Here is a 15602-nt window from a genome sequence, read left to right as displayed (position 1 = left end):
AGTCTGGCAGAACAAGTAAAACCCTCCTGGGTTTTAATCAGCAAAGAGGGGTGATTTGCCTCCCCCAAACCCCAACTCCTGAGGAGAGAAGGCAGCACGATGGGAGGAAGACCCACTGAGTGCATGTGCAGTTGTCTGTCCTGCTGTCATCGTATTACACATCTACATCTCTCTCCTAGACCCTGCTCAGGAAGGTGGAAACCTGCTGGACAGTGGCAATGGGATGACACACTCTTAAATCATTCACAAGATGGATATCAGATATCACTAAACACTTTGCACAAAGGGTAAGCAAGGTTTCAGGTGAACAGGGAGTATCCTCCTCCTCCTCCTCACTTGTCTACTGACCAGACCTCACTGGGGGACCAAGCCTTCACTGCAGGAAAGGGTAGAGCACAACTGTGGCAGTACTGGAGCTCTCCCTTCTTCTGGCACCCCTTTGGGGTGTGGGGGCCTCCACCTTCTGCACACCTACACTGGTCCTGCTCCTTCCTTCCTGGGGTCTCATCCATCTCCCTTCAGCACAAGCAAAGAGCAAGGCTGAGACTGGTTTTGTTTCTTCAGAGTGAAAAAGAGCCTTTTTCCCCATACTTGCAAAGCAATGCATGGGGATGCAGGTCTTGAAACAATGTTAAAAATTAGGTAAGAAAAATCTTTCATTTAGGGGGAAAACCAGTACAATTTCTTTAATACACTTGTGAGTTTTGATTATTAAAACTTGGCAATACAAGAGTACTGAATTGTCATTTCTATTCAGCCTTTCAGGCAAGCTCTAATTTTAAACAGCAATAAAACACTGAGTGACTTCATACATAAAATGTATAATTAAATCACATGCAGTCAACTGTTTCTGACAGGACAATATTTTAAACATTAGAGTCTACTGGAAAAAGTCAGTAGGGCTACAAACAAAAAGGGAAGTTGGCAAAAGTATAAAGCTCCCAACAACCTTTCTTTCTCCCAAATTGTGACAGATGCACAGGTTACTGGAGTGAGTTTGAATTTGTAGAAATAAAGTCTACCTCCTATACTTGCATTTACAGACAAGGTACAAAGACCTAACTCCTAGGAAGGGTCTGAAATAACACACAATTAGGAAGCCTAAACGACTTGAACTCCATCATATTTGAACACCTTCCAATTGCTTTGCAGCCATGTGCAGAGTGGTAATTCCACATCCTCTCCTCTTCACCTGGCCCACTAAGCACTACAGTTACAAACTAGCAGAGAAACTTGGGATTTTATTAATGTGTGGTGTGACTTCCATCCCCTCACTGTGTTTTATTTCTTGACTGAGAGCTTAATGTCAAGTGGTAGCTGCATTGTACCTCTTACACACAAACCATGGGGGTTAACTTTTCATTTAAAAAAAGCCTCAACAACATCATAAGGGAGTCAGTATGAGATAGAAACTTTCAACAAATGTAAAGAGCCCCAAAACTGCCTTTACCTTATGATAGATACCTTGAAAAATAACACAACACAAAGATGCAAGTTTAGATGCCCGACAGAGGGTTCACTCCCTCGATCAAACCTTCCAAAGGAAAACATAGCCATTAATGTCATTTTTAAACGTGGCTTGCCCAGGCCAGTGGAAGTAAAGATGTTGTAGCCTGCTGTGGGGATCCTCCTTGTATCACGAGCTGGCTCCTGCAATGGGCAAGCTTTGATGCTTGTGAGAGAAAAGCCATTTACCAAGCAGAGCCTGCCTGACCTTAGGTAATCCTGAGGAGGAGTCTGGCACGCGCCCTCGCTAGAAATAGTTTCCACTGACCTGATTTCACTAAGAGAGGAGGTGGAGTCAAAAGGCTCATTGCAGACAAGACTCCAAACCAGCAAACATTTGTTTCAGGTTTATCTCTTTAGCCCTGAAGCCACGACGAGAAGTTGATGCAGTCCCGACTCCACTAGGACGTTAACTGTGGTGCCGAGGGGATCGCTGGGCCAGAGAGGCCACAATAGCTTTGCTGGCAGCAGGCTCTTCCATCTGCTCTCCACAGCACAATGAAGAAGTGCTGAAGCACACAGAGGAAAAACACTTCACTAAACATACTCGTGCCTTCAAAGCAACTTCAAAGTTGCTTCATTGTGGGCTTTTTTGGTGGAAGCTTCCAACGAGCGTTTCTGATGCCTTCGTGATACAAGCCTTTCACTTTAAAAAGCCTTTCCTCGTGGATGTGCTAGATGTGTGGAGCTCTTTAGTAGTGACTGCCTGCTTGAATTTTGGCTAATTCCCACATGGCAGCTCTTGCAGGGCTTCTGCTGCAAGGGGACGAACACCCAGCGGGCACAGCAAACTGCCTGCCCTCCCTTTGCTCTGTGCAGTCTCTGGGGACTTGTTGCAGACCCAAGTAACCCCGAGCTGCTGGAACACACACTGCCACAACAGACATTTGAAAAGACAAGGAAACAAAAATAACCAATGCAGGACCAGTTAGTCTTTCTGCATGGTGTTTTAACGTGTCTGTTTCCATCAACAAATGCATTTCCTTTGTATTAACTGGATGCTGCACCTTTGTTCTCTTCTTTTGTGCTTGATACTAAGTCACAGAGAGGGGAAAAATCAGTAGCAAGGAATTAACCACCCAACAAAAATCCACTGCTTGTAGTGACAGTTGTCACTGAAGCATCTGCTTATATGGCTTTTTGAGAGGGCTCTTTCAACAACCATCCCTTTCTAAGCTGTTTGCCAAGGACACTGCTGCTGTTCTGCACTTGGGATAGTGCATAGAACCATAGAATCACAGATCTGGTTATAGAAGACCTTTAAGATTGAGTCCAACCACTCACACTGCCAAGCCCACCACTAACCCATGGCCCTCAGCACCTCTGCTATACAGCTTTGCAATATCTCCAGGGATGGGGACTCCATCACCTCCTTGGGCAGCCTGGGCCAGGTGCAAACACATACAGATGGCCATTCCTTCTGGAGACTGGTGTCTGTCAAAACATTCTTTAAGAGGTACATGTTTGATGTCTGTAGAGAGGAAAACTACTTGAGTCTCCCTGATAATTCAACTCTGACCTCTGTAAGACCAACAGAGGATTGAAAGCAATGCAACATTTCTTTTCTGCAAGAAATGGCACCAAGAAACTCCCATATACACAATCATTCCCTGACATTCACTGAACGAGCTGCAATCTCTGACAATTTTACTCAGATACTGCAAGATTTCAAAGAGGAAACAAGAAAGCTCAATGACCTTAATTGAGCAGATAACCTCACAGGGATGAGGAGCACCTCTGATTTCCATCCAGATGACCATATGCATATGGCATTTGCTCATGTAGCTTGCTAGACTGAAACTGTATCTATCACTAGCTTCCAAAAATCCCTATCAAGATCCTTGACTGATTTTAAACTAGTTTCTCCCTAAGGCCATATAATATACTCAGTCTGAGGCTGTGATGAAAGAAAAAAACCCCAAACTCTATGTTAGTATTACCATTTTCATAAAGTTGTATACAAACCAGGCAACTTACCAGCACAATCCTCTTAGCATAAAGAAGAGGAAATAAGACAGAGAAAAGAGAGAGGAAGAGTTAGGATTTAGTTTTCCTAGGCACAACGTATCAAAGCCATGGCAAACCAAGCAAAATAAGACATGCATGTTTCTCTCAAAGCCTGATTTGAATTCAGAGGGAAGCACAGCATTCAGTTATTTCACAACTAGCATTCCAACCCAAACAGTTTTCTTTGAGAGCTCAGTCAAGGGAATATTCCTAAGCCGTGCCACCACACTTTTGTGAAATAGTATCAATGAGAGAAGTTTGATTACTTTTTTGTTTGGAATGCCTAGATATTTTTTTCACAGCACAGCAAACTGGCACTGGTTGTCATTCAAACCTGGCACACAGTTTTAAAACCAAGGCATTTGCACCTTAGTACTACGCAATACATGAAAAAACTCTTAATTCAAGAAATTGCTGCAAGCAGCTTGAGTACAGTTTTGATTCTGGGAGTCAGTGACCAAATCTACACTTTGCATGGGTTAGAAAAATTAACTAGTCACCAGTAAGGAACAGCTTTCCCTACTTGTTAATCTTGAAGTGGTGAGGCACAGCTTTAGCTTCTCTTTTTCAGTTTACTTAAGACACGACTCAAAAGTTACCTTGTTCTCTCCAGCTCTACCTGTGGTTTACAAGCTGTGTTTTCAAAGTGAGGAGACTCCAAACAAACAGCACTACCAACTATTACTAAAGAACAGGAAAATACATTTGCAAGTACACATCCATAGGGTTATGCATGCAAGCTGCTACGTGCACAAAGGAGAACAAGAGAGCAAAGGAGGAATACCATGGGAAACAGTCATTTAACTTCCGTCTCATTGCTTTAGGGAACCAGTCTTGGAAAGCTGATGGCACTAGCACTGGTTACCTATACAATGTGGGTGAAGGCTTCCCCCTTGCAATCAGCTATCTAGCTAATCAGGCTTTACCTTGCTAATTCAATAGTGCCTAGCAAGAAAACTGCAGAAACAAGTCAATGCAAAAAACAATCACACTGTATGTATTCCTTCCTTGAGAAAAAAAGGCTTAGGAAAAGCTTAAAGGAAATAAAATTGCAGGTGCTCCACAGATAACACAGAAATTAGTCTCAAAAAGTACTGGATTCAACTAGTACTAATTGACACAGGACCCAGCTTGTGGACTCACTCACCCGGAAAAATCTGTCGTGAGAATACCATAATGGAATATGTATATTCGGCTTATGTGGCACAACGTGAGGTATCCCATAGCTACAACAAAGGAGTACCTAAAAACATAACATACAGAACACACAGTTACCAACACAAGTACCAACAAGAACTAGAATCACTCAGATTGGGTTTGGGCTTGTCTAGGAGGTTGATTTTTTGCAAGTTAGGTTGTTAACATGACAAGATCTGGCAGAAGCTTTCCGAGAAGGCTGACAGCTTTGTGTACCCAGCTGAAATGTTACAAAGGTGTCTCGTCATACTAGGGGTGCGAAAAGAAAAAGAAGAAACAGGGTCACTTCACGTTGAGCATTCCAGTTTCAGAGTTCTCACCCTCACCTATTGTTTTGGATTAGTATTTGATGCTGTATGTGCGTCGCTGAAGTTTTCCATTGCCTTTTTCCTCTGTAAATGTTCTTTATTTACATGTACAACTCTTCCTCAGAGTTACCAGAAATGAAAAGATTTCAAGTTTAAGATATTTTCTCTCTTCTGATTTTGTGTGAAGGAAGATAATGACACATGGTCCATTTTTTTCAGCTCCACATGCTGAAACACACCGTCTTCCAGAAGAATCAGAATCATTTAGGTTGAACACAACCTTTAAGACTATTGAGTCCAACTGAGGAAGCATTCCTTTAAGTGACCTATAACAAATTCACTCTCTGTTTTTCAAGATGATAGCAAAATTATGTTAGGCAGGACAGTAGTATGACTCTATTTTAAGAGTTGAATAGTTTGAGGAGTGGAAATGTTGCAGCATCTCAATGGGGCAGACGCAGCCTTACATACAATGAACTCCTTGAATTTAACTGAGCAAGGAGGAGGATATAGAGGAGGTAAGAAGGGGATGGATAGTTATAAACAGACTGACACATGAAGCAAACCAGTCAGTGCAATGGAGAGCTGGGCCACCAGAATGAAAGGCTTGCATCACATGGACAGGCCAGGATCAGGTCTACTGGTTTCCCCCATATGAGAAGTTAGCCACATGGGAGACAGACAAGGAGAAAAGCAAGCAGAAAACTGAAAATGAGCCAGGCCTTTGTAAAATCACAGTTGGCTTTAAAGAAATGAGTTTTTCCTCCTTGGGGACTAATAAACTCTGGTTTGAGTGACAGTGATGGATTGCAAGACAGTCTGTGGGTTGCATGGCCCACAGCAAACAGCTGGATGAAAGGCAGACAGAGGGGACACAACAGCTTCTTCAAGAGATTCAAAGCAGAGTATATCTTATTTTATCTGAGTCAGACATCCAGGCCAGCTTCAGTAAAGTCCTTTGCTCCCTCTCATCAGTGGAGAACAGCAAGCATCCCTCCAAAAGCAAACTACCCAGCTTAGACATGTAACGGTGATAGATGGGATGAAGCCACTAAAATAAGCCTCAGTGCTTAAGTGTAAGCACCTAGATTGAAAGACAGGGAGCAGGGACAGGAATACTGAATTGCTGCTGCAGCTGGGAGCATTCCTGCTGCTAGATTCATTGCTCATTTGTAGGTCTTGAAGGCTGGCAGCCTCACCAGACAGCAAATTAACAGAAAACAATCAAGATAAGGAGCGTGCAGGTTAAGCTACACAGTTTATTTGTTTCCTTTTTTCACTTCCACTTGGGTTTTGGAGGGGTAAAAAGCAAAGTCTTGGAGACCCACTATGAAGGATCCTGTGCTCTTCCAGGCCCTCTGTATGAACAGGTGCAGCATTATATTTTTATCCTGTTAAATTGGTATTTTTCAAGCTTATTCTCAAGCAACTTGAATATGCTGTTATTTTAGCAAAATTAATAATGTGGATGTACTTGGAGTCACACAGAGGGCCAGAGGGATACAGCAGAAAAGTCCTAACCCAATCCTCCCAGTCTTCTCAAGGTTTTTCAGCACGTTGTATTGCTACTTCACATTGACTCACATCGACCCATGACAATCTCACAGCAATGGGTGATACTATATGAAGCAGCTTTAATTTGTGCCAAAGGATACAGCCATTCTCATGTTGTGACTAACTGGCTAAACAGTAAGAGTGAGGGTGTTCCCTTTCCTGAAACTGCCCGTTTCCTTCCCACCACAACTTGTCTAGGAAGACATAAGTAAGTATTGGATGATTCCCTCTGTAGACTTGGTTCTATAATCAGTAACTCCTGCATGTTCCCCAGATGATGGGCAGGGGCAATGACCAGGGGACAAGTAATGCACATTTTTAGCATCTTCTGGTCTCTGGAGGAAATTTCTTCCAACAGAATAGGCTAATGATTTTTTCCCCCATTTAATTAATTATTTCTGGGTTTGGCTTTGCACTCTGTGAGGGGGTGGAATTAATTAGATAGATTAATGTCTATCTTGCTAGTGACTGCTATAGTCAGGCCTGTTGTTTATGGTTGACCTTTCTAAGCCATCCTAAAAAAATTACAGGTGATGGATTCTGTTTGGGTACTAGAGTCACCTCAGGAAGTGATAAGGAAGAAGGAGAGGTGATTATCTGAGCATCAGATCCTCAGACAGCCCTTGAAGATAAGCAAAGTAAAGGTTTCCATTCCCCAGTCCAGACTGACATGGATGTGAACATTCAGCAACAGCTACACAAACAGCCATATGGCACAGAGACAGAAATCACCTGTCATACACCAAACCAAACCACAGAATTAACCACATGCTGTTAGGGGTAACTACACAAAAGTAAAGAAGTGGGAAGAACTGCCAGCTCGTCCTTGTAGCCTGCTATGAAGTAGCAGTTGTAACAAATAAGAATTCCTGTTTGTGCATATTGATGGGGGGCAAACAGCTCCACTTACATCATTTTTAAAACTCCCAAGTTCTGAACTCTTAACAGAATATGGTACCCAGATGAGAAGGCTCAGTGACTGAGCACAGAAGTTCTTCCACACGAACTTCCTCTTAGTGAAAGCAGCAGATGTAACTACTACCATGTAGTTTTCATTTTCACACAAAAGTGCTTTTTGTCTTTTGGCCAGGAAGGCACACAGTTGATAAAAGCACTTCAGGATTCTTAGGTGTCTTCCTTCCCCTTAGACATCTGTATAGGGAAAAGAAAGATCCCATGGTGGAGAACTTCTCGTGATGATGCCATAAGCTTCTGCTTCAAAGCAGTGATATTTCTGGTGCTTTCTACTTGTTCAAGCTCCAAACCCAGTACCAAATGTAAGATTTAATTTCACAGATCACTAAGTTAAGCTGCCACAGTGACCTTACTTGAACTACCTAACTCAAGAATGAGTGGAAAGTACCTAAAGGCCAAACAGCAGTGGGGAAAACACATTAAAAAAGATTATCAAAAGCAATCCTCAATGACAAAAAACCAAGGAGAATATGACTTCATTATGTTGAAGAAACCAGAGGTTTGAGCACGAATTATTAAAGTGTGCAAAAGCCAACTTCTGAGGCCAGCAATTTTGTAGGGAAATGCAATATATCAGTGTAAAACCCACAAATTGAGAATACAGCTACTTCTGTAACTGAATGAACAAAGCTACTGCAAGCAACTGGGAATGAGAAGAAGGAAAGAAGAGAGGGTGATCCTAAACAACCCCTTGTGCTTCTCTATGAAAGAAGTTGTCAGAAAGGCAGGTCCAGACTTGCAGCCACATCAGCTCACCTGTGGATGTTGGGAATACTTGCCATATTCATAATGCCATAGTTCATCATCACCAGGACAAAAAGATGAATGGAATACCTTGAAGACAACAAAGTGAGTATTTAGATAACTTCTACATGACCTGGAAGGGCTGGCAGTTCAGAGAGAGGGAATATTTTTTCCATGCAAATGACATAAATGCAGTGTCCTGTCAGGGCATCAGTAAACATGGATTATCACAATGACATCTGAATATCCAACAGAGATTAATGCTTAGTGAGAAGATACTGCCAGTGTGTTTCATTGAAAGAAAAAGCAGCCTGGCTCAAAGTGCATATTCAAACTGGACATATCTTTTTCCAAATGAGGTATCTTCACAGCAGACTGGTGAGGTTTTAACTTCCAGAATAAACATCACTGATTAAATACTTCACTTACAAATAATTTCATGGCTCATTTTACTTTGAGGCTTTAGGATGGTTATGTTGGTTAGGAATTTAAACTCTTTTCTTTTCAGGAAAACACAGAAAAGTGCCTGAAAAAATAAGAAGATGCAATCTAGACAAACTGGCATGAAGTTTAAAAGTATTTTTACCCAAGCCTTGTCTACATGGTGACTAAATACTCACCACCCGAAGCAGAAGACAGCAAAGTATATTCCAAAGAGGGTGGCAAACGCGTGGCGAACAGCAGAGCTGGCATGGCTGGGACCCAAGTAAATACGAAACCAAAACGCAGCCAAAAGTGCAAACAGCTGGCAGGCTACAAAATTGATCTGTAAAACACAAACAGAACAAAAAAAGAGGTTGTGATTCTTGGAGGAGGAGGGGAAGGAGCTGCTCTGTTCTCAGAACGAGTGGAGAAGAGAGAGTGGGGAAATGAGTGAGAGCCGTGAATCTTTTGTTTCTTAGCATTCTCACTTGTGAGCCCAAGCAGTAACTTGGCCAATAAGATAAGAGATTAAACAAGCATGTAGCAAGCCAGAAACTCAGGCAAGAGGGACAGCAGGCTCCAGCTACCCAAGGTATGGATGGGCTCTGGGCAGTTTTCACTCAAGAAGGCTCTGCTTGGCTGCCTTCAGCACTGGCACATCAGCTCAACCCTGGCACAGGGCACATCAGCCTCCTCTCAGTCCCCTTGGAGGCAGAGGCCAGGAAGCAGACTGAGAACAATTGTTCCAGTGCTTAACTTTTTCCACAAACCTTAAAGTTAAGGGCAAAATCCACAGTCTTGATGCAATGCCATTTCACAAGCTGAAATGCTCCTCTCCACAGCATCCTACAGGCAGGCTTTTCAGCTTACTGGACTTTCACAGTTCAAAAGCACAAAGAACTTTGCTCCACCATCATGCAGACAGCTAAAGAAAATGCTTCTCAATTGTTCTTTGTCTGCTGGGTGTCTCTACAGAGCAGTCTGGCCTCGTTGTAAGGAGGTAGTGACAGCAGGTGTATATAGAGGGCAAGCAGTCCATGACCAGAGGCTACTCCTGTCAGACACAACTACAAGCAAAAACTTCAGTATCCTCAGAGCAAGAACAACACCAAGCTGCCTTCTTCAAGTCACCTTCTCTTTTGACAGCCTCAGCAAAAATCCCAGAAGCCAGAGGAACAACAGAGCTCAGGGGCTGCCTCTAACTGAGCAATACAGCATTAGGATATGACATCCTTAAGTCCAGCTTGTGCCCCAGAGAGATGAAGGTCAATTATTCAGCTGCAGCCCTTTTCCAGCAGCAAGTCATCCTAGAGTGAGCAAAACTAAATAGGCTGCAATATTTAAGCAATCACTTGGATTAGAGGATTATCCAAAGCTATCAGTCCAGGACAGAATGATATATCTCACTTGGAAATGCTCTGACATGCTGGCTGTCCAGAGGTGGAGATTTAGACACGCTTCTTGTCAAAAACATTTGCAATGTGTTTGACAACACACTACAGCCCCACACTGATTTTCTTCTGGTGAACTATATCCAACACGATGTTGCCTGAGTATTTTCATTAAAGGTTTGCTGGCCACATTGCCACAGTTGTTTGATTTGAGTGATGCAGGCAGTCATGAAATAGAATAATGCCATGATTTAAATATTTAGATCTGCTGAGTTTTAGCTCTTTGGAGCAGAGATGGTATCGATTTATTTCCTGTTTATGTAAGCAACCAGCATTTATAAGAGACAGTATAAAGCTATACCCAACAGCAAGTAATTAGCCATGTCTTATTATGACAATAAGCTTTAATGAAATAAGACAATTCTTAACTTCTGTGCAAGATTTTTAATGAAGAAAATAAGAAGGCACTGGTCTCACAAACCCCAGATGCTGCAGTACAGATGTCAAACTCTCATCTTGTCTATTCCCACATAGTCACACTCAAAACACTAACTCCTCCCTCCCTTCCTTCCAGAGCCAGAGGTACCATAGAAATAGCTGGAGAGGATGGGGTATCCCCTACAGGGCTGCTCTGATTGCATCCTTTCTAGGTGATTTCCTAAGACTGGTGGATGCCAATCCACCCGCGACAACTCAGTGAACCTTAATCCTACTGCAGCCTGCTCTCACTTAGGGTTATACTAATACACCCAGCACGGAAAAGCTTTGTGGCACACAGAGCTCCTCTGATTCAGTATAAAGAAGGAAAGTGCAGAGACTACAAGAAACCTGAGGTGGCTGATTGATTATAAGACAACATCCTCTTCTCTGCAGCATCACTCATAGAAGTTTTACACCAGTAAAAACCATCATGATAAGCAAAGGTCTGCTTTTGACTTTCATCCAGTTCCTGTGTGTTCAGTTCAAGGTGTTAAAGATACCGGGACTTCAGAGGCTCATACACGCAGCAAAATGAAACTGCAAGATCCTATGCAGACACACCTGTAATAGCATTTACACAGCTAGGGCAGGTAACCACAGCAGCAGAGACTTCACCACAAGCTAACACAGAGTGTATGACAGCACATAAATGCTGTGGCTTGTTCATACTATTAGTTCCTCTGAGCACGAGTTACTTGTGCTCCTGGGATGAAAGTTAGCACAGGCACACCAACTCTGCCACTATTACCAGTAAAACTGGAAAAATCCTTTGCAAGTGCTGAGAAAAGGTGTGTTGCCTGGCAGGCTGAACTCTGTATTTAAAAATGAGCAGTAGCTTTGCTACCAGACCAGATTTGGTCTCTTCTCCACAGAGTAATACAACAGCTTTTCACATGATCACCACCTCTAATACTTATATGTAACATTTGTAATACATGCAGCATTCACACAGACACTGGCAGTTGGTCTGACAGAGACTCCACTACATTCCTTAACATGAATTTTATTCTTCACTCTGTACATTTAAGAAGCAACAGGCACACTTTTCTCCCTTTCTCTTCCCAAAGAGGAAAGAGTTCATGTTATTTCTTTTTTGGTTATTTCCACTGTTGCTAGAAAACACTTTGTAAACAGTAAACTGCAGGCTTCTAAACATTGATGAGTGTTGCCTGCAAAACAATAACATGGAAAGAGAAATCATACAAGAAGCAACCTTTCTTCTTCTGACATGCCATTGTAAGTAATTTAACCCATGTTTTTAGCTAATCACACCTACCCAGTGTTGCCATCAATTTTTTCTCACACCTGGTTTCAACTTTACTAGAAGGAAAGAAACACCTTTGCTTTCTACATTCATTTTCTTCCACGCTCTAGCGAGTAAGTGGTAATAAAATCAGGAGCCAGAGCACATGACATGTTGCCAAAACAAGATACTATCTTCCTTTCATCTTCTATGATTAACCACTGGATGACAGAACAGCAAGTATCTCATCACAGCATCCTGGCACTGACATCTGGAAGACTTGTATCTGAGTCACAGCCAGCTGAGGACAGCCTTGCAATGCAGAAACAAGATATCTGCTCTTTTGGAGAGAGAGAAGATCTGGAACAGTTCCAGCCCAACTAGGCTGATAAGTTATTGTTGTCTGGTTAAGGAATTCTTTAATATCTAAGAGCCTCAACTTTAAAAGGCAAGCTGGATCCAGAGCATGTAAACATTACACATGAACAGCAAGAAAAAGCAATAAAACCTAGTTCCTCCCTTTATTCACGCAAATTCTGTAGTAATAGTAACTCAATGTGATGTTTAGACTACAAATCAGAGTTTTGCCCAAAACCAGCCATCAGGTCAAACCAACCAACCAAGCACTGACACAAGAATAACCAAAGATAATGGCTTCAAGATCCCCTTATAATATAATAAACCAAAGCCCTCAAAGCACATAAAAGGTTAGTTCCACCTGCCTCAGCCCTGTCTCATTTTTAATAGGGTGAAACCAGCTTGGTAAAGGTTGGATTGGTACTGTAGGAAGGGGAAACACTAACTCCTGAGCATCTGGAGTCACCTTTACAGTCATCATCAACAAGTAAGGTATAATACACGGGAAAGTCACCTCTTCAATTTTCTAACCCTGCTCAGAGTAAAACCATAAAACATTTTGCTCTTTTTACTTGGTCTCACTATCCACCTGCAGATGGGCACTTTTAAGGGCAACAGTCAGCTGGCAAAACATGAAAGAGAAGTTCCAAGTATCTGGCATTAAATACCTGCCTCTCAAAAGCTCAGCATTTGGAGCACATGAGCCCATTGCTAATAATATTTAGTGGGAACAATGATTATTTTTTGTTCTGGAGGTAAACTGGCTTCTTGGTGGAGGTTTAAAAAGAAATAGTAGTTTGTCAAATTACTCTAAGAGGAAAGGATAAGTCATAGGTCTTTTAAAAGTGAGACAGGTAAAAGTATTGTTTGGTGCACTGGAAAATGACAGAAAAAGCACACAGAAAAGCCCATGGAAAGTGCTTTTCCTAGCTAGAAATTCTTGAGATGGGCCACAGAAAATGTGAAAGGAAGCCAAAACCTGGCTTTATATCCTTCCACCAAGTGACCACAAATAGTCTTGGTCACCACTTACTGTAGTTCAGGGTAGGTGGCTAATCACACACTTCAGAAAGTTTCAGCTGTCCCTCATCCCACAAGCCTTGTTCCTGCAAATCTCCCTATTTAAAGAAGTGGTTATAGACATTTGAGGGTTATTAGATCACACTCTAGGAAGAGAAAATAAGTAAGATTAGGGATGCAGTCTGTTATTTTAGTGCTTTTAACATTTCCTTATAGTTAAGTATCAGGAGGAATACTCCTGCATTCTGTTTCGACCACAAAAATGCTTTGCTTTTCCTTTACTACTTTTTTCTTCCCTTATACCAGCAGAAAAACTGATCTCACTTTCCAAAAATCTAGGAGGCTAGAACAAAGTGACCACACACTTTTCTCCAAACTCCAAAGGGCAGTTAAGTCCATTACCCAAAGCGGAGAGTCCTCTGTAAGCAGAATTCCAACTAATACCATAACTCATTCCCTATGAATATCACACTGCTAAATCGCCATTTGATGGCTGACAAGATGCTGATGCATCCCCCACAACACACAGCCTTTGGACAAAAAGCAGGCACACTGAAAATTCGCACAGACAGAGGTAAAACAGTGCCGTGGCACAGCCAGAATATTCCCAGCTAGCATCCAGGTCCATGGCCACTTCAGCTTGCAGCAGATGATACAGACTGTCCTCAGATTACACATGGCACAGAAGATACTTCTGCTTTTATTCCAGTCATTGAGCTTATCAGCTAAAATAGAGAATAAGGCTCTAGACCTGCGTTTCACGTGCTGGGTAAAAGCAAGTGTACAAACAGAGGCCTCCCATGGTGGCTTAGTATAAAGATGAAGTTGTAGCCCATGGTCAAGATACTCTATTTGCTGCTATCTACTACTGAGCTACTGAGCATCAGTTTAGGAGGCTGCTACAAAGTTTTTGTTTGGTAAATTAGAATTCCTCCTCTATTCCCTCACTTACCAAACATCACCAAACAGCTGTTTTCAGGATTAGGAAAAGCGTAACAAACCTTGTTATAGAAACTACTGACAGCAGCAGCAACTCCTTCTCAAGTCAAACCACTGTCTGTGGACTCCAGCAGTGCTTGGGTAGTATTTTGGAAAGGGGATGCCATAATAAAGCATTCCACTTTGCCAGGGATCAGCTCCCAACTTCCAAGACGGTGTCTTTCTTTCAAAGAATAAAGCAAAAACTACCTAAGTGCAGTAACTTGTTTCCTCTGTTTAGGTTATTTTGCACGTGCAACCAAAGCCACCTGGCAAACAAATACGTCTGAAGTTCACTTTGCTGGAGATATTTCTGGTTTGATGTTGAAAAGGAGACCTGCTGTTATAATATCCAAGTGGTGGTATTTGCAATGGGTGTGTTAAGAATGAGAGAGGGAATATTCTTTAACCAGATCATCCCAGAGATATCTGATACTTAGCAAGATTTCTCAAAATATTTTCATCTTCCAGACTATTTTTATGAACCAGAAGGACAAATATTCTCCACTGAGATCATTTAACTCTAAGCAAGGAGGTGATAAACACCCCCAAAAAGAGAGTAGAATCACAGAAACCACGTCAAGTTTCCCACTGCTAGAATTTTGCCTTAGGCTTCCACAGAGGAAAAGTATTTCCACAACATTATCTGTGCAGCTCCCCTTATTTGGCCAGCTCCACTTATTTGTCCACAGTGGTATTGCTTTACACAGAACTCGGTGCACCAGGACACAGCACAAACAGGCATTTGTGAAGAAATCAGAACTGACTGTCACTTTCAAGACACTGTATTTGCTGTCTACAGCCAAGCACTGTGAATTGCAAACAGCATGGATCAGAGAGGAGACTGAGGAAATACTGATATATCCACCCAAAAGCCATATGTCCAATATTATGCTGAAACAACTCATTTCACTGACTTTGCATTGTAGAAATCTTGTGGAAGACTTTGAGGGGGCAGAAGGAAGGGTTTGAAAATAGAATTTCTCTCATGGGAGAGAGAGAGAGGAGTATATGCATGACTAATTTAAGATTATCATCCTCTTCAGAAGCAGCACTCAGTTCCCATAGCCCTGGCTTTTTCATTGCTGCTGCATGTGGAATATGAAGTTGGTAAAGCAGAATAAGCTAAATTGACAGTATTTTGGCCTGATGACTGTTTTTCTGAGTGAATTCTGCTGTTTCTGTACTTGCAGGGTCAAATATCCTTCCATGATTTAGACTATAAAGTTGAAACAGATGTTCTTTCTGGATTACCTCTATGAAGCCACGAGCAGAATAATGACTAGCAGGATACACAAATATAGCTCTAGAGCAGATGAGACCCTGAGTCATCAGAAATGTTAAAAGGAAAAATGTTTAAGCCAAAAGTAAGCTTGAGAAGTCAAACCTACATTATAATGCTAAGTCACACACCCATAC

The 15602-nt window shown here is 42.0% G+C and overlaps 1 protein-coding gene across 1 annotated transcript in view; it reads right to left on the bottom strand.

Moving 5' to 3' along the window:
• Positions 1 to 15602, bottom strand: part of MBOAT1 (membrane bound O-acyltransferase domain containing 1) — a 52236-nt gene that overhangs the window by 21573 nt on the left and 15061 nt on the right. Inside the window, exons 2-4 of the mRNA XM_061995015.1 lie at positions 8912 to 9057; positions 8304 to 8381; positions 4661 to 4756 (exon numbers count right to left, since the gene is read on the bottom strand). Of these exons, the coding sequence (XP_061850999.1) occupies positions 4661 to 4756; positions 8304 to 8381; positions 8912 to 9057 (320 nt within the window). The remainder of the gene's footprint in view (positions 1 to 4660; positions 4757 to 8303; positions 8382 to 8911; positions 9058 to 15602) is intronic.

This window comes from Colius striatus, chromosome 4, assembly GCF_028858725.1.
Source record: "Colius striatus isolate bColStr4 chromosome 4, bColStr4.1.hap1, whole genome shotgun sequence".
In the NCBI taxonomy this organism is placed as follows: Eukaryota; Metazoa; Chordata; class Aves; order Coliiformes; family Coliidae; genus Colius; species Colius striatus.
The sequence above is the reverse complement of the archived record's forward strand: the minus strand, read 5'-3'. Positions and strand labels throughout refer to the sequence as shown.